We start from the raw sequence: 23933 nt of genomic DNA on the forward strand, positions 1-23933 counted from the left end.
CTGTTGTGACAAAGAGTGGCACAGGTGGTTCTGTTTAAGGACATTTTACCAGCATCAACATCACATTTCTTAGCTCACTTGTTGGCATCCAGATGCTGAGTTAACAGAGGGCAGCCCTGCTGACCCCTGGCTGTCTGTTGGGGGGAGGGTGGGGGAGTATTCCTGGAATAGAGGGGGGTAGCAGGAGTACTGGGTATGGAGGACACATCTCAGCGCTTCCTTGCATTGCTGCATCTCTGCCGAGCCTCAGGTTCCTCTCTGGGAGCTGGTGGGGGAAGGCTCAGCTGGGGTGAGAAGCGAGGCAGGAGCAGGCTTGATGCTGGGGAGCTGAGCCCATTTCCCAGGCCAGCAGCATTTCACTGCTGCACGAGGTCCCGCAGCCAGAGCTCAGCGGAAAGGCTCTAAGGCACACCGAGGAGCTCCGGGAACGCTCCGTGCTACCGCCGTGCAGCGGGTGCGCGCATTGCTGCCTTTACCTTTACAACAGGGCAGGGTTACGCGCACGGGGCGCGCGGCTCTCGCTACGTCCGTACGGGACCGAGGAGCCGGACAGCGCCACCTGCTGGCAGCATCGCAGCGCTGCAGGCGTCGGCGCCTCCCGCTCGTACGCATGCGCAACGCCACGTGGAGCGCCCGTCCCCGTGGGTACCGGCGGAGCGGAGAGGTTCCGCCGTGGGCAACGGGAATGAGGGCGGCGTGGAGCGGAGAGTCAATCAGATACAGAGCAGAACGCGAAATGGCCGCCGGGAGAGCCATAGCGGTACGTTCTCGGGGCTCGGCGGGTAAAGGGGAGGTGAAGGATTGGGAAATCAATGGGGAAAAGCATTGGGAATTGCAAGGCGGTAGGAGAGCTGATCAGCTTGGCAGGGGATGGGGATGTGGGGATGGTTTGGGGGGCACACTGCCTCTTTGCCCTATGTAGCATTGTAGTAGCGTGCATTTGTACTTAACAGGATGGATTGGCTGCAGGTGGTTCTGGTAGAGGGACTGGTGAGGTTGGGGGGCTGTCAGCGTTTGGCATCACAGTACTGTAAATGTGGAAGCAAAGAGCTATAGGACAGCTGGGGGGAGGGTATCAGGGGTGAGGCCAGGTGTGCCAAATTGAGGTGACAGAGGGGGGACAGGAGGGGGATGCTCACCAACTCATCACCACAGCATCATCCTGAGCAGAAGCACAGAATGAGGAGTCCAGCCACGGTTGCCTAGGGGGAAATGGGCGATACGAGGCCATGAGAGTGCCTGCATTTTAATTCACACCGAGTTGCTCTGAGCATTTGATAGAATACACAGCATAGCACATAGGGTACCTCAGAGCCAGTAGGATGCACCAAGATGCCTCTAGGGCACACTGGGCAGCCTCTACAGCACCCAAAGAACGCTGAGATAGGCTGGGGGTACACTAGGATGCCCTAAAGCCAGCCCTGAGCCCCCAAATCTCTCCTGAAGATGGGAGCAAACCAATGCCACCCACAAGAGGTGCCAGACGCCATGCCCAGCCATAGAGGTCCTCCAAACCCCACAGCTCCACACTGATGGGGTTTCTGCAGAGGTTGAGGGGATGCAGGCTTCTGAGAAAATGTTATTTTTTAAGTATACCCCGAGGTTGGATGAGCTCAGGGCTCCCAGCTAAGCTCAGCCTCATTCTATAATGAATAACTCAGCATCCAGCAACCCCAGAGCAGGATTTATGGCACAGTGCCTTCCTCAGAGCTCACATCCATCCTGCTGGGACAGGGCAGCCTGGTGCCAGGATAAGTGGGGGATCTGTTCCAGGAGGAGCTGCTGGTGGGCACACAGGAATTAAAGCTGAGCAGGAGAAATCAGAAGAGGATAGGCCTGTAAATGTAAAGTGCCATTTATTATTATTTCTCCACCATGAAAATATTGAGGTTTTTCAAAAGAAACAACCCAACAAAACGTTTAATATGATTTTCCCTTCCAAAACCCAACACCAAAGTGCAACAAGCCACAAACAACCCTAACGCTTCATGAATTGTCCATCTCCCCACTTTGCACCTAAGGGGCGAAAAACAACAGCAACTGCCTGGTGCATTTTGGTGCCAGCCTCCTGCCCCAGCAATGGGGAAGGGGCTGTGATGGGGGTTAACAAGGCAACACACTTCCTGAAGAGCAAATACCAGGCCTGCCTCACCAGAGAAGCATCCAGTTTGGCAAACTGCAAAGGGAAAACCAAATAAATCCATAAGCAAGGAGGCTCACCCCCCTCAGGAGGAGATGGGGCTGTAAGGCATAGTCAGCCCTGAGGGGATGGAGGTGAACGCATGGTGATGGCTCAGCCCTGACGTCAAGAGAGCCCTCACCCTTCGTGAGGCAGGAGGGCATGCAGCAACTCAGGCATGGGGTAAAGAGTGTGGAAAGCAGCCTTTGGAGAACTATGAACAGCATGAGAGGACTGAACCCCCCCTCATCCCCTAAGCAAGAGGCCTGGCCCAGCCTCTCCATGGGGGCAACTGGCACCAAACCCACACTGCCAGACCCCAGGCCTTGGCTTGGGAAGGTGGGGAAGACAGCTGGAGGCCTGAGGGGCTTCTAGGAATCCTGCCCAAGGCACAGCAAACTGCTGCCTGCAGTGCAAGGGGATGAATAGGGTGGATGTGGAGCACCTGCTTTCTGTGCACCCAGGTCTGCCTGCAGGAGGGTCAGCAGAGCCCACCAGCTGCCCTGCACACCTTCCCCATCTGATCCAGGAGCTCAGCCTGCACTCAGCAGATCAAGACAATTCATCAGAATGGGCTGTAAAGCAACCCAATGAAACAACAGCAGAAGTAAAGCCACATATGCCTCCCTCTACCCACAGGCCAGCTGGTTCAGCACACAGCTCAGCTCCAAGCAATGCCACAGCTTTGTGGCACAGCACCTGCCGTGGTTGGACCATCCTCTGAGGTTTCTCCCCTTGTGGCAGCACTAAATTCTTCACTCCATGCTCCTGGTCCAGCTGAGGAGCCCAGAAGCAGGCAAAGCCCCATTCCCACAGCCATATGCCCATCCCTTGCCACCATCTCACACACACATACACCAGTGCACACACTTTTTTTTTAAACCCAAGTGAACATGTTTCCAAAAAAACAAAAAGAAAAAAAAAAAAAGAAAAAAAAATTAACATAAGCAGCACATTTCCCAATTGTCAAGAGCTCCAAGCTGGAGCAGAGACCCAGGACGCCCCCAGAACAACAGAAACCAAGCCCACATTTGCTTGGGGTGAGGGGCAGCTGATTAACATTTCCAAGTGATGGTGCTCTGCCGGCGGGATGCGAGGTGAGAAGGGGCTGGGGAGAAGGAAGAAGGGCAGTTCTGTTGTGTACTGAAGGGCAGGGAATGGTGACAGAGGCAGATGTACTGACGCCAGGCGGTCGGCTCGGCCATCACACGGCAGCACGGGTGGGTGTGCTGGGCTGGTTTAACCTCAATGTTTTGCAGAGCCAGCCGGCAAAATCCACCTCCTCCACTTCAGAACGCTTGATGAAGGTGTGATTCTGCAAGGGAAGCGAAGCTAAGTTAGCAATGTGGTCAGGTGCATCCTGCAGTGGGGGTTTCCACCTCCAGCAGAACACCACCATCTCTGGCCCCTTCTCAGAGCTCTGGGGGGGCTTACACTGTTGGTTGGACTCCGGTAAGGCCAATGGATCCAAGGCCATAGGTTGGGCTGCTTTCAGGCCCAGACAGTGGATCTGGAGAGTAGTTCCTAAATGTTTGCTACTTACAGCCCTGTGGCTGGGTTTTAAAGTCAGTGCATCTTGTGCCTGGCCATGAAACTCTCAGGACACGCAGAAGAGCTGAGGTGCAAAGCCTGTGTGCTGCATCCCCAGAGCAAACCTAAATGCTATGGAGACAGGACAAGCCTGGTGTAGGTTCAGAGCTACAGATCTTGAGCTCAGCCTGGTACCAGTTTGCTCCCAGAGAGCAAACCTTAATTCCCCAGGGTGACCACAAAACAAGGACAAGGAGCAGGGACATAAGGATGTGGGCTGCTGCTTTTGCAAGGGGCAGCAGGGGTGAGCCAGCTGTGGCTCAGCACTAGGCTGAGGAAGAAAAGCGAGGTTCACAGGGATAAACTGAGCTCTTCTACTCTGCTCAAGAGGCAAAGGTTTGTCCCAGGCACCTTCGCAGACACGGAGAGGTGCTGGAGCCATCAGGTTCCCATCCTGAGCTCTGCTGGGGAGGGGCATCAAGGCTCTCGGGTTAGATGACATCACTGCCTTTGAGATAAAGGCAAGTGAGTCACTGCATATCCCAGGCTGCACTTGGTTCTCAGGCCCAGCCACGGGAGTTTCCAGCCTTTAGAGCAAGGGTGGCTGGAAGGGATGGGATGAGGCAGCAGCTTGCGGATCTGGTGCCACCCAGTGTAGAAAGAAGCCTGCTCTTCCCATTTACCATCAGCATCTTCAAATCTGCCCGTTCCGCTGGATTCTTAATTAAGCTGAAATGAGAAGAACAAGAGAGCAAAGGCAGCAATGAGACACTTCTTGTAAGAAGCTGCTTATCTGTCTGCAGAGGTGTCCAGCTTCACTAAAAAACACGTTGCCTCCTGTCTGCCTTCTCCAGACCAGCAGTATGGATGATGCTCAGATAGAGGTGTCTGCAGCTCCAGCACTCTGGACTCTTGGCAGAGCTGCAAGATCCACCATTTCTGGATTGCATGGATAAAATGTGTAACCATTTGCAGAGATTAATGGTTTTGTAACATCTCTGTTTTAGTGGGGACAGCAGCAGCATCCCCACCGTGTCCCCAGGATCAGGAGGTCTTGAAGTCAGTGGTGTTTGCAGGGTGCCTGCAAGGTTGTGGGACAAGCTGCAGAGAAAAACTGCAAATGAACCACTTTTATTCCAGCCCTTCCCAAGGCAGAAGTTCCCAGCACAGTGCAGGACCTTGCTGCAGCCAAGCCAGAGCAGGGAGATTGCCAACAGTGAACAGACAACCCTCATGCTGAACATTCTGAGTGGGAAGGCAGCCTGCTGAGCTGCCAGTGACCGCAAACAGGCCTCCACGTTCAGCCACAAACAGAAATCCTTACCATTTATTTACAAACTCCTGGAAATCTTGCGTGAAAACTCCATTTGGCAACTTGGGAGGTGGCTGCAGAGAGAGGAAAAAGGATTAATGGGTCGAAACGTAAATGCCTTAGAGCACAGCTTTCAGTTGCTTCCTTCCCATTCTATCAGTGGCCAAGAGGACTTTGGAGCAGTTTGAGGGGCTCTATTGATAAGCCCCTGTCAAGCAAAGGTTTTTGAGCCTCCTTTGACCTTTCAGAGTGGACACAACACCAACCCAGGGCAGCAGAGCCTACCGTAGTGCAATACTCACCTCATTAACTATATAGTCCAGCAGTTCAAAAATGGCCATTGCAGGTCGGTTGTCCATTCCATGGCCTGTGTGGTTAAGATGAAAGAAATACTGGTGAGAAGCTGTTCAGACACCAAAGGGCTTCATTTCACACAAAGAAAACCCACACTGGGACTTTTGCTGGGAGAAGCAGAGGGCACCAACTTGGGAATTAACCCACTGTTAAAAACAAAATCCCCCAAACCACCTCCTAAGCTCCCCATACAAGACCAGAACCCTGCAGGCTCTCAGGATTAGAAGCCTCCACAGCAGAGCTGGATTCTCCTACAGCACAGACATGGCTCTGTCTGCAGGAAAGAGTGACATGAGAACCCTCCCTCCCCACAACCTCATTCACAGCAGCTTTTGCTGACCCAGCCACACCAACAGAACCCATCTCCTTGCCCCCATGCCTGCGTGTTGCATCTAATGCAGCATGGCAGCCCCTCCAAATGCAGCAGGGCAGCCCCCCCCCAATGCAGCAGGGCAGCCCCCCCCCAATGCAGCAGGGCAGCCCCCCCCAATGCAGCAGGGCAGCCCCCCCCCCCCAATGCAGCAGGGCAGCCCCCCCCCCCCAATGCAGCAGGGCAGCCCCCCCCCCCCAATGCAGCAGGGCAGCCCCCCCCCCCCAATGCAGCAGGGCAGCCCCTACCACTGATGGGGCGTCCTGGGGGTCTGGCCCGCGGCGAGACGCTGTGAGATTCTCCCTCTGCCCCATCCACCACAGGACGGCCAAATATTGCTTCCAGTTCCTTGGAGTCTGGTGGGGGTATTGGGTACCTTCCAATAGAAAGCTCCACCAGTGACAGACCCATGCTCCAGATGTCGGACTGGACTGAGTAATGAGTGCCCTGCAATCGCTCAGGCTGGAAGGAATAAAAAACACAGAGGTAAGAAACCTGAAGCATCCTCTCTATGAGCAGGCGTCCTCCAAGCAGCCAGCGCTCCTGATGCCTGCCAGAAGCACTGATGTCTGCAGAGAAAGCATTTCTGGGGGGTGGGGGAACTCCCAAGTCACAGCAAACACAAAGCACTTGCACACATCTAACCAACAGATACAGCTGAGCAGCCTTTGCAGTTGCTCATGCTCTGGACTTCTGAGTGTAAAGTATTTCTCAGTGAGCTGAGATCTTAATTTTGTTGTCAAAGTTTTTTTTAATTCTTCTGTTTATTCCTATTAATATCTGAGAGCAATTTGAGGAGCAGAAAATCCTACTGTGATGAAAAGGCTAAAAAAATAATAAACCCATGCAAGCCATCTATGCTGGTAGCTTTGTGTGAGCTGTGCAGACCCAACTGAGTGCAGAAGGAACACCACCCTTAAATACACCATCTAACTATAACTCTACTTAAATAACCATTCCCAAAAATACAAGAGGAGCTCAGACCTAAGTACAGAAGCACCAGCAGCTTTGCTTACTGCCTGCTTACAGCTGCAGCCACACGGTGTGGACAGCAGACATGCATCTTCTTTGCTATCCAGCCAGAGGACCAGAGCCAGCCTGGAGGAAATTTCATGGTTACAGCAGCCTGTTATCAAGACACAGGGCAGAGGAGTCTGCATGCTGCCTGTTGCTGCACTGTGTCACTTCCACTACACCAGGCTGGACAGAAACCATTAGCCCAAATGTGTCACAATCTGTGGTTTAGCACATCTGCAGCCCAGGGCCCACAGATTATGACTTTCCTTTTGAGGCATCATCTGCTCTTTTTGCAGCTTTCCTTCAGTCTGGCTCTGTTTTCCATCAGTCTGCACCAACCCCACCTGCATTAGACTGGCTAACACCCCTGCCAACATGGTTGAAGCATGGTTGAAGGAGGGAGGGTGTCAGCATGGGTGCCCTCTCCACAGTTTCTTGGACAGGCTTTGCATACAGAAAGAAGTTTCTGAACCCACAAACAGTAGCTGAAACAGAATGAAAGCATCCATAGGATGTGGACATCTTCCTTTGCACATCTTGTGCTTGTTCCTATTGCATGGAACACTACGTGCTCCCCAGTCCAACCTTCAGCATGGAGAAGCAATAAGCACATGTGATCAGACAGCATCCAAAGAGACCACAGTCCCAGAGAGGGCAGGAATGCAGAGGAAAACTGTGAACAGCTTGGACAGGACACTGATTCTATACGAATGGTTAACCCCACCTGCATCCAAGCTGAACCCAAATTGTAAAAATCCACTAAAAAGTTGAACTTACAGACATGTAGGACCGAGTTCCCACAAAAGAGTTTGCCATGGAGTCAATGAGCTGACCACTGACCCCAAAATCACACAGCTTAATCTCTCCTCGAGAGTTAACCAGGATGTTGGAAGGCTTCACATCTGACAACAGTGAGAGAGAAGAGTGTAAACATGGCTCTGGGTTAAACAGGGCTCCTCCAGCACAGGCAGTTATTGTTAGGTTCCTCCTCTCTCACCTCTGTGCATGATTTGGTGCTTCTCTCTCAGGTAGGCCAAACCTCTCAGAACCTAGAAGGAAGACAAAATAAGAAGTCAGAAGCAAAGCGTTTTGCCTTCAGTAAGATGCATTGCATAAACTTCAGTGCTGCCACATCGCAGCTCTGTGAGGAAAGCCTCTCTGTGGTGACTAAGCACTTCAAGTTTTGCAACTGATTGCTGTGGATGGCAGTGAGCAATGGCCACTGTATGGATTCAGTCACAGAGCAAAACAGCAGACCCCTGCTGTGACAATCACAAGTCTTGGGTTTCTTGCCCAAGGAAGTTTCTTTCCCTGTCTGGCAACCACCAAATAGTGCAACACCAGGGGTGGGAATGATGGAAAGTGCTTGGGAACCTGCTTCCCTGCTCCCATCTGACATACCAGCACCTCCTGCCCAACTTCAGGATGGGAAAGCACATATGGACAAATGAAGAAAGGGTTGCACAAGCGTTTTCTCACCCACGGCAACTCACCGCTATACTGACTTTCCCCAGTATTTCTTCAGGAATTCTTTTGGCTTCTTTCAACACTTGATCCAGGGAGCCACCGTCCTGAAAGTGAGAAAACCACAGAGGTTATCAGCACACCAACAGCAGCAGAGCAGTTGGCCATACAGACAAATGCATCCATATGGGACTATAAGAGTGATACACAGCATCCCAGCTCAGTAGACTGCAGTACATCGATATCAAGCAAGCTCCTTCAGCAGAAAAAGATCTCTGGTGATCAGAGCTCAAGCTTCTCACTGAGAACTACTTTAATCCTATCAGCTCTGTTTCTTGCTGTTAGTTTTTAAGCTTCTTTTCCCTCAGCGCTGAACACAAAGATGAGGCTGCCAGCATCACTGTGGAGGGATGACAACACTTCTGACAGGGACAAGAAAAGATGCACATTGCATTTGACAGCAAGCTCTGTAGAATGATGGGTTTACAATATTTCTGTTTGGCCACCCCCTAAACTTCTGCTTCCCCCCCAGAAAAACCTTGATGCCTGTCATTTAGATGCCTAAGTAGAAGCATGGAGATTCTAACCCCAGCTTGCTGAACACCAAGCAGTCAGAGCAAGGAGCCACTGCACTGCCAGCAATGAATGCCAGCACACTAACCCACTTCATCTGGATGTCATAAAGACCCAGTTGGGAACACAGTGCTGGGAGCAGCAGTTTGGAGAAGGAGGAGGGGGGGGGACGTGGACTCACCATGTGCTCCATGCAGATGGAAATCTCTCCATCGCTGTAGAAGGCTCCATAGAAACCCACAATATATGGGGAATTACACTCATGCAGCACCTGCAGCTCTCGGATAATCTGATTCCTGATGGCTGGTTTGATTTCTAGATGAATCAGCTAACAAGAAAAATTATATATATATATATTTTAAAAAAAAGTATAGTGCCTAAAGACATCAAAAAACAACCTTACAGGAACCACGTGAACAAGCAAGCGTGAGCATTGGGAAGAAAGGAAAATGTTTCCAAAATTAAGGATAAAGGGTCAAGAGGAGTGCTGTGCAGCCTGCTAGCAAGTGCAGCAACTGCCAGCCTGTGTAACACACTGAAATCACAGAGGACACAGAATGGAAAGGCAAGGCAGAAGCAGATCTGACTTGGCAACGTGAACATTTTCATGAGCTTCGTAGGTGTTGTAAGAACAGGTGCTCTCCTATCAAGGAAACTACATGGAGTGAGAAAAACAACATTCACATGCTTCTGCACGTGGAAGAGTAAATGCCTTATTCCTTGGGCTGCACACAGTCAGCTAACACACTGTGGGAAGGAAAGTCTTGCAGGTTAGAAAGCAGCTGCTGTTACTGTAAGCTCTAGGACACCCAGGCCCTGGTTTCAGCAAGGAACACAGCAGTGCTGCCCAATGCTGCAGCTTGCCTTGGCTCCAGTTTCTAAACACAGCGCTCCCAACAATCTCAAAACCATCTAACTACATCGAAAATAATGGAAATTATTTTATAATTAAATTAAAAATAATTGGGAAATAATAATCCCAAAATAATGTCACAGTGGAAGACTCACAGAGCTCCACTCCAAGCAAAGCCACCTGGAAAACCTATTAGTTCATGATACCCACTAAGTCATCTCCACAGCAAGTGAAAATAGAGCCTTCCAAGGAAGCTGTCCTATATGTTAGCAATTGTGCTGCTCTCACTGAGCACTGCCTTTTCTAATAGGCAGACAAAGCACCTCCTATTTCTCTATTACAAGACAATAAAAGACATCTCCCATAAGCCAATCTCAGAGAGGAACAGCTGTCAAGACAGGTTCACAAGACTGCTTGGAACTATCAAGTGGATGGCAAGGGATGCGTGCATGCCAAACCCTGGTGTGTGCAGGGCCAGCTATGCATCTTTCCACCTGCCACACTGAGTCCTTGTCAGCCACCACCCTCAGAAAACCCATTTCCTGGCAAAAGAACAAACTCATGTTCTCACAACAGGCATTGCAAAACCCTGTGACCTGTTTAATGCAGACTTCCCCTTCTCAGGAGATGACCCACAGCCAGGCAGAGCAGTGAGAAAGCTTACAGAAGTGAACAGGAAGAGACTCTGTGCAGAGCCCAGCTTTGTGCATCGGTACCAACTCAGACAGGTGCTTTGCATGCAGGTGGAGCAGTGCAGACAGCCTGCTTGGACCCTGCTCCCCAGCAAGGCATCTCCTGCCTCCTTACCTTCCGTGCCATAATGAGCCCTGAGGGTTTGTGTTGCACTTTGGTGACCACACCACCATTGCCAGCCCCCAGCTCAGAGATCCGCTCAAAGTCGTCATCCTTCAGCTCTCCCACTTTGGCTTTCTGAGTGAGGAAAGCTTCCAAGCGCTTCTTTTGCTGCTCATCCAGCTCCAGCTCCTCGAGCTTCTTCTGAAGGTCCACCAGGTTAGCCCTGCAGGAGATGAAGGGGGCATCAGTCTGTGAGGCTCCAGAGAAAGTCTGTCCTCTGTCGGCAGGGGCAAAACGTGGCTCATAAGGGTTAGACAGCGAGGCACAGGGAAAAGAACCTCAATGTTTTTTTGGGGGGAACCGTGGAGAAGCAGAAGGAATAACAGAAGTCCCAACCTGCACATACTCAGCCCAAACCCCTGTACAAGTTAAGGGGCAACTTTTCCTAACACGGAAAGCCACGCTTGGCCTTCTCTGCGAAGCACAATGCCTCTCCACATGCCCACCAGCCCCCTGCTACCCCAGACCCACAGCTGAGCACAAAGGGGATGCTGTGTTCCCCAACACCTGCTATGCGCGCACAGACAGACAGACTCCAGCCACCCTCTGCCATTTGCTGCCCCACCCCCCACCCGGAGCAGGGGATCAGCGAGGGCTCCCAGCAGCTCCAACACCCCCCTCCTTCTTCCCCCCGCCCCCCAGATCCCTACGGCTTCTGCTCCTCCTCACCCCACTGACCACCCCCAGCTCCTCGCCTCGCCCCCCCCCCCAGCCCTTCCCCACCTCATCCCAGCCAAGCTACGAACAAGGCCGCTCTGTGCCCGGCCCCATCGCTTCCTCCTCGATCCCACAGCGCTACCCTCAGCAGCCCCCGGTTCCCACACAGCCCCCATCCAGGCACAGCCCATCCCAGCTCCCCATTCGCTCCTCAAGCCCCGTTCCCGTCCCTCTCCGGTTCCCGGTTCAGCTCCCAGGCCCGGCACGCAGCCAACCCCAGCACCGACGCTCCAGAAGCGGCAAGGACCGGTCAGACCCCACCGCCACTCACTCACTCTGCGGAACCACCGAGTCCGGGTCCGGGTCCTTCGACTGGGCTGGGAGTGATGGTGAGGGCCGGCAGCACCGGCTTCCTCTTGGCCGGCATGGCCGGGCCGCGCCGCGCCTGCGGACCGAGCGGGGCGGGGCATGGAGCGAAAGTGGGCGGAGCCAAGAGGGGGAGTAACCGAAAGGGGCGGGGCGTGGGGAAACGGCCGCGTGGAGGACGCCTCGCGGAGTCTCGCGAGAGCGCGCTGCGGAGGACGGCTTAGAGGCTCGAGGCGGGGCATGCGGGGCTGCAGCGCCCCCTGCTGGTGCCCGCCGTGCCTGACGCGGCAGAGCGCTCGGGAGGCTTTGGCAGCGGGTCGCGTGGTGCCAGGGCGATGGCAGGGCGGAGGCCGGCAGAGCGGACGCCCTTTGCCCGGAGCAAGGAGTTCCCGTCTCCGCTGTGGGGCCATAAATTGCGGCGTGAAGGCGGTGCCCTCCCTCTTGCCGGTCCCTCCTGGACAGAGGGCGTTGTGCAAGAGATAAGCACGACGTTGCAGCCTTGTACCCCGTGGCACAGCGTGGTCACAAGCTGCCTTGGCTCACCGGGCACGAGGGAGAGGGGCGGGCCGGGCTCTGCACCGCACGAAGGGGATCAGCTGGGTGGGCTCTGCTGGGATCTGATCATGCCCATCCAGAGTCGTAACCCCCAGCATTCGGAATGTGAGATATCCAACATCATCACCGAAGGGTGAGGGATGTGGCAGGCTGTGAGCCCCAGCCTTCATGCTTTTTGATCCACAGGGAAACTGAGGCACAGAGGTGGCAGCTGGGCCAGCCCTGGGCGTGAGGATCATCATGAACATCAGTTGGGATCAACGTGTGTTATGGAGAAGCAGCAAGTGGTAGAATTCAAGCCAACGTCTTCCCCAGACGTTCTCAACATTTATAGGATGTGATTAATGCTCATCTGAAAAAATAAATTACCCCCAAAGTAGGGGAAAGTTCATGGGCAGTTGCAGAGCCTGGACTTCGCCCATCAGCCCAGGCCCCTCCTGCCCCGCTCGGCAGAGGAGGACAAAAACATTTGGCTAATAAGTTACGGAGCACCGTGGGCCTTCCCTTTGCCATCGCCGGCCCCTATCAGGACACAGGCAATTTTGCAATCTTGGACACTATTTATGTGCTGTTGGAGTTTAAACTTTGCCACTCAGGTCAGGGCATCGCAGAGGAGGAGGTGGCCAGGCTTGGTGTCCTGCACACCAAAGGAGTTCAGAGGCCAGGACAGATCTCAGGGCTTCCCACTGGAGCTGGGATCTCACACAGGTACGTCTTGGCTGCCAGTGCTCAACAAAGCCCTGCTGTCAGCAATGGGGCTGCTGATGGCACTGGAAGGACCATGGGGAGAGAATAGGGTGTAATTTCCCCTGTTTTCCAAGCTGGCTGGTCAAATGTCACGTTAATGACAGCCAACCTCAAACCCAGCTTGAAAAAGCCTTGAGTCAGTGCTGCTCAGATATTGGTTGGGTGGTGGGCTGGGTGGGTTGGGTAGGAGGTTGGGTGTTCAGTTGGTCAGTGAGTTGGTGCTTTGGTCAATCAGTTTGTCAGTTGGCCAACAGCTTGGCTGTTTGATCTGTTTTTTGGTCACTTCCTTGATTTTGCTGGTCAGTTGGCCGATTTGTTGGGTTTCTTGGAATCCAGACTTTGGGACTGGGGGCCCTTCTTGGGGCTGACCAGTGGCAGCAGCCTCCTTTCCTCCATTTGCCACACTAAATCATTAACCTAATCTTCCCAGTGGTCACATATGCCAGACAAGGCCAGACAGGAGAAATGAGCTGAGGGCTCAGGTCTGGGTGCTCCTCCTGTAGGATGGCTGGGTGCCTATGGGAAGCCACTGCTGCTGGGGGAAAAATGGATGATTTAGGAGCTACAGCTGCTGGAATCGAGCAGAGGGGGGGACACTGCCATGTCCTGACTCCCTGTGTGCATGTCCAGACCATATGTGTGCTTTCCCTCCTGCATGCAGGCACGTAGGGCTTGGCCAGGTGCGCTCACATGCTGCAATACAGGTTGCAACGTGTGCGTGTTCATACCCACGTCTCACATGTGTGGGTGCATGTGTGAACATATAGATTGCACGGTCACATCCCTGCACACACATGTCAGCATGGCCACACATCCACCCACCTATGCGTGCATCTATGTGATCACACACGCGTTTGCACATGCGTGACACGTGTGTAGATGTGCATCCTTGTGGTCCCACTCTGTGCTCCTTGCTCCCTCTCACCAAGTGCTTCAGGGTGTCCCCAGAGCTATGAAACTTAGGGGAGAGGCACAAGGACAATCATGGGGATGGGGTCTGACCTCATCTCCTTGCAGCCATGGCCTCCACTGTGGGCGGCCTCGATAGCATCGACCTGCTGGACCTCCTCTTTGACCGCCAGGATGGAATCCTCCGTGGTGTGGAGCTGGGGACGACATCCCCGGGCACCTGGCACGAGGATGGGGTGAGATCTGCTTTACCTGAACCCCATGCAGTGCTGTCCTGTGGCCCAGGCAGATCCTACAGGAGCTCAGCACTGACGGTGACAGGCATCCGTATCCCCACAGCGTGCCCAGGATGGCGAGGACTTCCTTAGCTCCATTCTGGGCTCTGGAGACTCGATATCAGACTCGCCCAGCTGGTCCCCAGGTGTCAGCGACAGTGGAGTCTCTGAGGACCCCCCCTCTGATCAACTCGACAGCCCCCCCGGGTGCTGTGACGGAGGGCTCAGCGAGGCCCCCTATGCCTTTACCAACTCCTGCCACCAGGTTCTGACACATCCTGGGAGCACTGGAGGCCCCCACCCTGAGGTCTCCATTGACCTGGGTGAGCCATGGGGGACAAACTGGGTGGAGGACAGGGCTGGGAACAGTGGGAGGTTGAGGAGACACTGGGGAGCTGATGGGTGGCGTGGGAAGTTAAGGGAGCTAGGTGGGATGGGAGGTTTGGGTATGCAGGAAGGATGGAGAGGTATGGGGCACAGAGGGGAAGCTGGGGGATGTCAGGGGGCCAAGGACACGACACAGCTGACAGCCCTCACCTGGTCCTCACCCAGATATGTGGAATCCTGGCTTCTTCCTGGAGGAGGGCCGGGGTCTGTCAACAGTCCCTGCGCCTGCATCCTGTACCCTCACTGTCAAGGATCTGCTGCTCTCAGGCAGCTCTGATGCTGTGAGTCCTCACTACCATGTTCCCCAGCCCTCTTTGTGCCCAGTCCTGTCCCATCCTAGATGCCATCCTCATTCCTCATCCCCATCCCTGTACTTTTTCTCATCCTTTCTCTTTCCTTGGACCTTTGTCCCTTCCCTCCCTCCTTATCCCTGCCACTTCCTGGACCATGATCCCATTCCTGCCCTCATCCCTCCTTGTCTCTCCCCCACTTATTCCCCTTCCTGAACTACACACAGTCTTGTTCCCGTCCCTTTCTGGATGTCGTTCTCAACCTTGAACCACTGTCCCTACCTGTGGTCCTTTGGGGCAGGCATGGGGTGAGCCTGCAGCCCAGGACATCACCTATCCACGGTCCCACAGCAGTCACAGGTGCCCAACTACCTGCTGAGGCAGGGCCAGGGGCAGTTCCAGGAGCTTGTGCTGACAGAGGATGAGAAGAAGCTGCTGGCAAAGGAGGGGGTGTCCCTGCCCACGCAGCTGCCCCTCACCAAGGTGAGTCCTGCGGTACCTGAGATGGAACAAGTGGACACCGTGCTTGGGGTCCTGGCTGCCCTAACCCCCCCCCCCCCCATTTGTGCAGTATGAGGAGCGAGTGCTGAAGAAGATCCGGAGGAAGATCAGAAACAAGCAGTCAGCTCAGGAGAGTCGCAAGAAGAAGAAGGAATATATCGATGGGCTGGAGAGTCGGTATGGCCACTGAACCCCTGCCTCAGGCTGGTCGGTGATAGGCACACTGCTTGGCTCCCCTCAGACCTCACATCCCTCTCTCTGTCCCCCAGGATGTCAGCATGCACAGCTCAAAACCAGGAGCTGCAGAGGAAAGTCCTGCACCTAGAGAAGCAGAACTCGTAGGTGTCTCCATAACAGACAAGGCACAAAGGGGCAGGTGAAGGGGTGGTTGAGATTCTGCTGCGAGGTGGATCCCAGACCTTGGGGTTCTCATGCACTCTCTCTATCCCCAGGTCTCTCCTGGAGCAGCTGAAGAAGCTGCAGGCCCTGGTGGTGCAGTCGAGCAACAAAGCAGCACAGACAGGAACCTGCATTGCGGTGTGTGGAGCCCCCTGCTCCTTGTTCCCATTCTCTGCCCCAAATCTCCTCTCCAGGGCTCCTTGCTTCAAGGGAGTGAGAAATCAATGGAGGAGTGCTGGAAAGGGTGGATGGAGGGATGGGTGTGCTGATGTGGAAGAATGGATGCTCCAGGGTTGGAAGGAGGGATGGATGTGTGTTAAAAAGGGTGGATGGATGGTGTCAGGACAGGGCAGGCAGCAGGGAGAAATGGAGGGACGCAGCCCTGGTTCTGCCACCAGCCCCCTCGCTGGGAACCACGTTGCACAGCACGGTCCTCCTCAAGCACCACACACAGTAACACCACCCCTGTGTCCCCAGGTCCTGCTGCTCTCCTTCGCACTCATTGTCTTCCCCTCCATCAGCCCTTTTGCCCCTAGCAAAGCTGAGACAGGTGGTGACTTCGGACCAGTGCGAGGTAAGGAGGGTTGGGGGGGCCATGCTAGGGCTGCACAGAGGGCATTGCTGCCAGCCCTGACTCTCCTTCGTGCTCAGTTTTCTCCAGGTCCCTGCATAACACAGCTGCCTCCCGTGTGGCTTATGCACAGCCCCGAGGTGGGGATGAGAAGCCCCCAGAGCCACTGTGGTCAAAGCACCAGGCTGAAACCGAGACTCTGCACGAAGCCTTTGGAAGCAGCTCCTTCACTCCACACCTCAATAAAGCTTCCACCCAAAACAGCACACCACCAATCGCCTCAGAGGGGCTGAGCCAGAGCGATGGGGACCAATCTGGCACTGAACTGGGGGACAGCACTGCACTGCACCAAAGCCTGACGTCACTCGCTTGGACAGAAGCTGACCACAGCAGGCCCACAGTGCTGGAGCCAGCTGAGGAGCTTTAAGCAGCACCCAGGAACTGCAGGGGACACAGTAAGGGTTCAGCACCCCAATACCTATAGGACAGACCCCTGGGGTCCCTCTCCAGGCGTGGACGGATGCCAGAGACCAACTTGGCTTTGCTTCTATCTGTGAACTGGGAAGAGGAGACTAGTTCCTATTGGCCTTACCAGGAGGAAAGGAAGGGGCTGCCCCTGTCTGCTGCATACAGCAGGAGCTGGGGAAGGGACATGGGTTTGGTCAAGAAGGGAATGTTGGTAGCAGAGGAGGCCTGGTCTGGCTGGATGTTGACACTGCAGCTTGGTGGGTTTGTTCTCTCTCTTTTTTTTTTAAACAAACAAACAAACAAACTTCATTTTCATCTCTAAATAAAAAGTATTTTGGAGAAAAGGAAAAAAAAAAAAGAATCACCTGCTTTAGTTTAATACAGGGTAATCCACAGGGTTTCAAAGACACCTTGGCTGTTGGGTTCAAGAGTTTCCTGGCTCACAACGTGACAGCAGAGCTGGGGCACTTGACCAGATCCTGCTCAGGGCTGCCCAAGGAGATACAGGCACAGCAGAGGGACCAGCATCCCACCACCACCCAGCCCTGCTCTATCTGAGACAGCAACAGCTGCTTGATCCTGTTGTGTCGCTCCCCCAGCATCACCAACCCAACACTGAGCACCTTTATCCCTGGGCCCTCTGAGGTCTACAGTGCACAGCTGGGCTCTGCAACCTTCTTTTTACAGACAAGGAGCTGTATGGAGCAGAGGCATTCCTCCCACCCTGGTAGGTACAGCTGCCCAGACATACACGATTCAAGTGTATTTAATACTTACATAAAAAAGAGACAAAGCTTAAGGAGGTAAAAAATAAAAAGTCGGTAGGAAAAGTGGCACAGACAAGCATCTAGTCAGACAGGGAACAGCCTGGGTCAGGTGAGGAGAGGCTCTACCTTCATCTTCTTTGTCAGCGGTGGTCCTGTGTCCAGACTGGGATGCTCCTGCTTCAGATCATCCTGGTGCTCCACCAGTGTGGTCCCAAGGTCGGGGCACTGCCCAGCTGTTCCGTTGTGCTGGGAAAAGGGCTCCTCCTTGAGCAACCCGTGAGCCTCGGGCTTACATTTGTAGAGCTGTTCAGGCTTGGCAGAGTCAGCATTTTCCACCACCACCGGCCCTGTCCACTCTGGGACTTCCAGTCCCAGGTGCTTCATCAGTTTTGTCATGACATCATCGACGTAAGCGTGAATTCGCAGGTCTGCCTGTCTGTCCTGGGGTAAGCAAGGACAAACGTGGCATTAGGGGGACAAACACGATGTACAGGAACAAATGTCTCTTCTCAGGGAGTGCCTGGGGACAGGAACTGGGCAATGGCTCAGCTGCACGCAGACTCCAAGGCTCCTGCCCCTGGGATATCTTCCATAAAGGAACACATACCAAGACTGTGACCCAAGCTGCTCCCTGGCTATGCTGCATGCTGTTGGGGTTGTATCCAGGTGTGAACAGGCAGTCTGCACCTTTACATACAGCCCAGCAAAGCAGACATGGATGCAAAACCCAGGTCAGAATGGGACAGGAACAACGGAGCTCTAGCAAATCTCAGAACTTGCCCAGCTCTGGTTATTAAAAAGATGCCTGACAATTAGGGCACCAAAACCAAGGCTAAACATGAACCAAACTCCCTTGTGCCATGGCACAAGTTGTGCGTGTGCAGGTATTTAACTGGTGCTGTGATGCCACCAATTAAATTCACCAGAGCATACGCTGGGCTCTGTGCTTGGTTTTTATCATGCTCTTATACATACCTTCCATTTCTAGATGTTCATTGGAGTTGCAACTTTAAACCCTCCAATAATATAAGCCACTTCTGCATGGCTGCTTGGGAGGGGACAATTTGCAGGAAACAAGTAATGGGGCTGAAACAAGTGAAGGGAAAAGAGCAGGGCACCAAGGATGCTCTCACTCACATGCTTGGTTGCTTGCAGGTTGACTATGACCAGCTTCCCTCCTCTCTTCTTTGTGATCAGTGGGAGGTTACCACTGGGTTTGATCTGCAGAGAGGTCCCCAGTGTAACAGAGAGATCAGCTTTCCTGCAGGGAGGAGATAAAATATCCAAGACAGAAAATACAAAAAAATAAAAGCACGATCACTTGCAGACTGCTCCAGCCTGGACTCTTAGCAGCTTCCAAGCTGGGAAGCAAAGCTGTGGCCAGAATTTGCAGTACTTTTCCTTGGTCACTTCCTGGGAAAGAACCAGGCATTGCTGTCCTATGGACACTGCCTCAGGTCTTATGCATGAACAAACCCATGCAGGGTCAGCCCAAGGGCTGCTTGCTGTGGTACTGCAGAATGCAGAGGGCACAAGCACCCTCCTGGATCACTGCAAACTGCAGCAATCAGCAGTCACGATGGCTTGAAAATCCCAAATATGTTACCTGCAGGCTTCGTCTGCTAGTGTGAGGTCACGGTCAGGCAGGGAATCTTCCCAGTCCAGAATAGTGTCTCTTAACTTCCCTCTAGAAAACACATAGGGACCATGGTTACTGCTAGGAATGATCAGCAGAGATGGCTAGGAGAGAAGCAACAGCTTCGTCACCCAGACCCCCTGCCACACCTCCTCAGTCCAGTGCTGAGATACAGGAGAGAGCCCACAGCAGCTGTGGGGACTCACTGGTAGGCAAGGGAAGAGACATAATTCACCTGCATGAGGCACTTTGTGGATGGTGCTGTGATGCCACCAAACGCCATCAAAGCTGCTCTCTCACTGTTTCTGTTCATTGCTGGTATGCATCTTTACCTCCCCAACTTCAGAGGTGCATCAGCACAGTTCTGCCTCATGTCCTGGAGCCCCCCTACTCTCCAGCTCAAACTCTGCTGTGCACAGAGTGTGTCTGGATGTCACATAGCATCAGTGCCCCTCCAGCTGTGGAGCTGAAGAGCTAAGGATGCTGCCCACACTTCCCTACAGGACATCTGCAGCATCAGGGCAGTGCAAGGGCTGCATCCTGTTGGAGAGGAAGAGCCACCTCTAAAGCTGCAGCCCTATAGAAGGCCACTCTCCAACACTAGGACATGTCCAAGTGATCTGCATGGGGAGACAGCCAAGAATAGGCTGCTTGGCTAGGAGCTGGGGCACTGGCCTCCTCCCTGTGCATTTAAAGATGCCCCGTGCAGCCACTGCTGCTTATTTATTCACTTGAAGCCAAGGCACAGCTGGCTCAACCCTACAACACAAAATCTGCACATCAAAATCATTCACTCCCTACCTCCCAGGTACTTGGCTGTCCCCTCTCCATTGCACAGCACCCCGGGAAGCCCCATCCAGCCCCTCTAATCCCACAGCTGCCCCAGCAGACGTACCTGCAGGCCCGCAGCCCTCGTGCTTTGGTGACGCTGCACAGCCTGCCTGTTGGCTTCAGCCCCATGCTGCCCACGACAGCATCCCGCACGTACTGCCTGCACACACAAGAGATGGTGCTGTTCAGAGCCCAGGATCCAGTGTGACTCAACAGCAGCCACACACAGGGATGTGGCACAGCTGGGGAAACGTCCCCACAACGCAGCACGTTTCACATCACAGCCACCTGGGAGTGAAGGAAGCAGGCGATGGCTCAGAGCCACGTGCAGTGAGCTGAGCACCTCAGTCCTTCGTCACTTTCAAACCACAATCTCTACCCAGGTATTGCTTTACAGCAATTTCCCTTTTAGGGAGCTTTGAACATCAGCTCCAAGGCCACTAAAGTTTGCTGCCATCCAGGATGCAAAGCCCAGTATGCAATCTGTTACCTCTCTAGGGTTTCCCAGGCAATGGAGGTTTCTTACAATATTTATTTCCTACAGTGTGACAGGGCTTATTCAGATGGGACAGATCTGATGGTGATTCCATGCACTGCACCTGTCTGACAGGCAGCCCCAAGTCTGCTCAGGCCCTCCACTGTTCCCCAGGACAACAACAAAGCCCCCACGTGCTGCTACCCACGTACTTGCCACATTTCATGCACTCCTCCACAAACATGTTCCCGTGGAGCTCAGCCAACTTGTCCCTGTGGGAGAAATGGCAGAGATGAATGGAGACTCCCTGAACCAAGGGAAGCCATCGCATGCAGGGCATGTGGAGACCTCTTTGTGCATTTAACATAAGAAATATTGTGCCAGGGTGGTTTGGGAAGAGCTGTCCCTCTTGTGGGGGCAGGGGAACCCAAAGGACGTGCTTAGACCTTGCAGAGGCCTTCTGCACCCATTTCACTTCCATCATGAGAGCATTATGCTGTGCTTGCCACCATTGGGGCCAAGGGGAAGGAGAGCATATCCTGGCTTGATTTTAAATGCTTCCCTCTACAGCACCAGTTCTTTTTCTATCCTGACCCAGTCTCAAACCTTCCTTGTGCCTAACAACAACCTGGATCTTTGCTTTTCTCAGCACTCAGAGGTTTTCTCTTTGTCCTTGCAGAGTCCCAGCTCTTTTCCAGCCCTTTTGTTCAAAACTCCCCTCAAGTTCAACACCAAACTCAAAGTGCAGAAGCTAGTGGAAAACAAAGCCACACTCTTCCCACTTCCCTATGAGCCTCACAGTGACTGGAAACCTCCTCCAGGACTGACCTGATCCACAACACTGAACAGCTTTGGCCCCAGCTGAGCAGCACTTTCTTAAGCACATGCTCCACTTGAGTGGAAGAGAAATGCTGAAGAAGAATGTGAGCCAGCTGCACCAGGCTGAAGGGAGCACTGATGAGCCATGGTGATTAATTCCTATTCCTTTTTCCAAGGTTGTTTAGTTTGGAAAGGCATATGCAGTGTCAGGAGCATGAACCAGGACTCAAGGCTTTTAATAATAAGAAATACCCTTTTGAGCCAGCTCTGCTCAGACCATAAAGGCTGAAGCCATTTGAGATCTTCTGCATCTTCTCCCAGTTCCCAGTCAGGCACCTCATTCTAACTTCCTTCACTCTATTTTCTTCCTTGAATTCAGCTGCTTTCTCTTTCTCTTCCAGGCAGCTCCAAACAGTTTGGATGATGAGATAATTATCTGCTGGTCTTAACGATTAGAAATGGGTTCTTATCACAGGCTGAAGTTCGTTGAAGGGAGAAGAGCATGTTGCCACAAGTGCTCATAGAAAGGCAGGTTCCTTTGAGGACAACTTGGAAATAGCCACCACTCTGCTAAACACACTTCAGACTCCACCCAAGCAGAGGGGGGAGATCCCTCACCCTTGGGTTCCACATGTCACAGCTCCTCACAGAGGGAACACCTCTATGTAAGAGCTCTGAGCCCACTGCAGCTGGCAAAAAAATCAGAGACTGCAGCCAGTAATTTAGATCAGCTCCTACTGCAGCACCCTCTCTGCCCTGATACTATGGCAGTTTCATCAATCTATCCACTATCCACATCAGTGGGCAAACAGCTTCTAACTTATCTCTGAAACTCAATCCCCAACATAAAGAGAGAACTGGCTGGTGTACTTTGTCAGGGATGTTTGCAGATGCTTGCACACGAGGCCATGCTAATCAGGAAGGAAGAACAGCCACGCTTTGGCATCTGGGAGAGACAAAAAGAAACTGGAGGCAGGGTGGGAGAAGCAGTACCGTGGGAATCCTGAGCGCACATGAAGGCCATCCACGTTCTGGCTGACCAGGAATTTCAGGATGCCGACTCTCTGCAGCCCCAGAAGTGCCATGTGAGTTTTGGAGGGCCTGGCATTCTCAAAGGTGGTGTCAAATTTTGGGGAAAGCCCCTTCTCTTCCATAGTCCAGACACCATTAGGCCCCCTGCAGCAAAGGGACAGAAGAAACAATAATTGAGATCTCAGGCTCTGCTACGATGCTTGTAAATGCATCCCAAGCCCCATCAGTGCTAAACAAGGGCCAAATATTACTGGATATTTTTGTTCAAAATGCACACAGGGCTTTTAGGTTTAACATCAAACCAATGTGCAAGATGGAAAAGGTAGTTTCAGCTGGATACAGGACAAGACAAGAGTGGAAAGGACATGACAGGATGATCCCTGCAGGAAGGATGACTAGCAGGAAGCCCAGTTTAGACAGAAGATGGACTCGGATGAGGTGCTGCTCACCCCCTACCCCCCTTTGCCTGCTGCCCACTGCCTTTACCTGAAGTCAGGAATCCCCGAGGCGGTGCTGATGCCAGCCCCTGTGTGGAACACAACATTGGAAGAACTCCTTATCAAGTCTGCCAGCTCACACACCTTCCTCTCCAGCTCTTCTGGTGGATCAAAAATCTGAGCGGAAGAGACAAATACCCACATGAATGGGGATATACAGAAATGGGTCCTACGTGCCTCCTGGCAGGCACAAAGAGCCAGCAAACCACACTTCTGTCTTATCCACCATGAAAACTCCACGTGGGAAAGGAGATTTGATGTGTCACATTGCTTAATGACAAATGCACATAATGAGGGAAACAAACAGCAGTGTATATACCATCCCCATGCAAATTAAGGCTTAAAACGAGCAGGATGGGGGATGGTGGTGGATGGGGTCATGGGCCCATTCTGATTTTTGGCACAGCATAAATTCATTTCCATAGGATGGTTCTTTGGCCCGGCCTTCTAGGGACAGCGGTTCCAACCCAAAGCTTTTCTTAAGCTTCGTGAGCATGGATGGGGGGTTGGGGGCGCAGGGATGGGGTCACTCCAGGAGGAACTCAGCGGTGCCCACCTCGCTCCCTTCAAAACAAACGGCCTGCTGGGCGATGGGGAGGGGGGGATCCTGCCAGGGGAAAGGGCCGGCCTGAGGAACACAAAGGGGAGGACGGGACGCAAAGCAGGAGGAAGAAGGGAAAGGAGGCGGCGAGCTCCGAGGCCGGGACCGAAGCACCCAAAGACGCCGCGGTGCCGGGGGTCCCCAGGGAGCACAAAGCCCCGTTGCTATGGCAACCTCGCAGGATTCGGGCCATGCCAGGCGACCCCGCCGCGCCGTGCTCACCTCGGGGAGGCCGCACTTGCCCTTATCCGAGTAGGGCGAGAGCCCGGCCGCGTAATTCACCGCCATGGCCCGACCCGGCCACCGGAGAGCTCATTGTTGTCGGTCCGCGAGCGGGCGGAAGCGCACAGGGAGGCCGCGGCATTAGGGCGCATGCGCAGACTCCCGTCTCGAGTAGGCCTCAGCCACAGTGCGCATGCGCAGACTTGTGACGTCCTCGCCGCCATCTTTGTGTTTGGCAACAGGGACGTCTGCCCTCACCCTGCTAATACATCCACTATAAGACACAGCCTTTGGAAGGGAAGAAAACACTGGGTGCTGACAAGGAGGTGCCAGGCAAGGGTGTATAATGCCAAGTGATGCTGTGCAAAGAGGTGCCGTGTAAGTGGGTGCACCACAAGGGCAGGGGCTCTCAGCTCTGGTC

At 53.5% G+C, this 23933-nt stretch overlaps 3 protein-coding genes across 5 annotated transcripts; 1 reads left to right on the forward strand and 2 right to left on the reverse strand.

Moving 5' to 3' along the window:
• Window positions 1-1082: 1082 nt before the first annotated feature.
• Window positions 1083-11642, reverse strand: MAP2K2 (mitogen-activated protein kinase kinase 2). Of its 2 annotated transcripts, none has more exons than XM_048927664.1 (12): window positions 11500-11642; window positions 10460-10670; window positions 8981-9127; window positions 8256-8333; window positions 7760-7811; window positions 7540-7664; window positions 5994-6207; window positions 5324-5388; window positions 5034-5095; window positions 4393-4438; window positions 3363-3494; window positions 1083-1836 (listed from the first exon to the last, which is right to left on the reverse strand). In XM_048927664.1, exons 1-11 carry the CDS (start codon window positions 11589-11591, stop codon window positions 3384-3386), a joined length of 1203 nt encoding a protein of 400 aa, XP_048783621.1. In that variant the 5' UTR covers window positions 11592-11642; the 3' UTR covers window positions 1083-1836; window positions 3363-3383. The 2 variants fall into 2 exon arrangements, with proteins under 2 accessions (XP_048783621.1, XP_048783622.1); XM_048927665.1 differs by lacking the exon at window positions 1083-1836 and adding an exon at window positions 1840-2176.
• Window positions 11643-12115: 473 nt separating this feature from the next.
• Window positions 12116-16921, forward strand: LOC125684994 (cyclic AMP-responsive element-binding protein 3-like protein 3). 2 transcript variants are annotated; one of them, XM_048927663.1, is made up of 11 exons: window positions 12116-12190; window positions 12272-12793; window positions 13850-13977; window positions 14081-14339; window positions 14569-14684; window positions 15048-15176; window positions 15265-15371; window positions 15464-15532; window positions 15647-15731; window positions 16071-16167; window positions 16245-16921. In XM_048927663.1, the coding sequence occupies exons 2-11, from the start codon at window positions 12649-12651 to the stop codon at window positions 16589-16591; spliced, it is 1482 nt and encodes a 493-aa protein (XP_048783620.1). In that variant the 5' UTR covers window positions 12116-12190; window positions 12272-12648; the 3' UTR covers window positions 16592-16921. The 2 variants fall into 2 exon arrangements, with proteins under 2 accessions (XP_048783620.1, XP_048783619.1); XM_048927662.1 differs by lacking the exon at window positions 12116-12190 and having other exon boundaries at window positions 12275-12793; window positions 15045-15176; window positions 16245-16920.
• A 108-nt stretch (window positions 16922-17029) lies between these two features.
• On the reverse strand, window positions 17030-23672 carry SIRT6 (sirtuin 6). The gene is made up of 8 exons (XM_048927666.1): window positions 23513-23672; window positions 22679-22806; window positions 22154-22336; window positions 20554-20613; window positions 19931-20026; window positions 19006-19086; window positions 18537-18660; window positions 17030-17840 (listed from the first exon to the last, which is right to left on the reverse strand). The coding sequence occupies exons 1-8, from the start codon at window positions 23576-23578 to the stop codon at window positions 17505-17507; spliced, it is 1074 nt and encodes a 357-aa protein (XP_048783623.1). The 5' UTR covers window positions 23579-23672; the 3' UTR covers window positions 17030-17504.
• Window positions 23673-23933: the final 261 nt, after the last annotated feature.

This window comes from Lagopus muta, chromosome 26 (assembly GCF_023343835.1).
Source record: "Lagopus muta isolate bLagMut1 chromosome 26, bLagMut1 primary, whole genome shotgun sequence".
Lineage (NCBI taxonomy): Eukaryota > Metazoa > Chordata > Aves > Galliformes > Phasianidae > Lagopus > Lagopus muta.

What these genes read in the sequence shown, in the direction of transcription:
- MAP2K2 (XM_048927664.1), bottom strand. Translation starts at nt 11,591, where the DNA reads ATGCCGGCCAAGAGGAAGCCGGTGCTGCCGGCCCTCACCATCACTCCC. An exon ending in GCACCAAATCATGCACAGAG is followed by an intron (nt 7,665 to 7,759) that starts GTGAGAGAGGAG and finishes CACTGTTGTCAG; the next exon opens with ATGTGAAGCCTTCCAACATC. An exon ending in CAGGAGTTTGTAAATAAATG is followed by an intron (nt 4,439 to 5,033) that starts GTAAGGATTTCT and finishes TTCTCATTTCAG; the next exon opens with CTTAATTAAGAATCCAGCGG.
- LOC125684994 (XM_048927662.1), top strand. Translation starts at nt 12,649, where the DNA reads ATGTGCTGTTGGAGTTTAAACTTTGCCACTCAGGTCAGGGCATCGCAG. An exon ending in GCACCTGGCACGAGGATGGG is followed by an intron (nt 13,978 to 14,080) that starts GTGAGATCTGCT and finishes GTATCCCCACAG; the next exon opens with CGTGCCCAGGATGGCGAGGA. An exon ending in CGCAGCTGCCCCTCACCAAG is followed by an intron (nt 15,177 to 15,264) that starts GTGAGTCCTGCG and finishes CCATTTGTGCAG; the next exon opens with TATGAGGAGCGAGTGCTGAA.
- SIRT6 (XM_048927666.1), bottom strand. Translation starts at nt 23,578, where the DNA reads ATGGCGGTGAATTACGCGGCCGGGCTCTCGCCCTACTCGGATAAGGGC. An exon ending in GAGTGCATGAAATGTGGCAA is followed by an intron (nt 20,027 to 20,553) that starts GTACGTGGGTAG and finishes TTGTGTGTGCAG; the next exon opens with GCAGTACGTGCGGGATGCTG. An exon ending in CTAGCAGACGAAGCCTGCAG is followed by an intron (nt 18,661 to 19,005) that starts GTAACATATTTG and finishes TCCTCCCTGCAG; the next exon opens with GAAAGCTGATCTCTCTGTTA.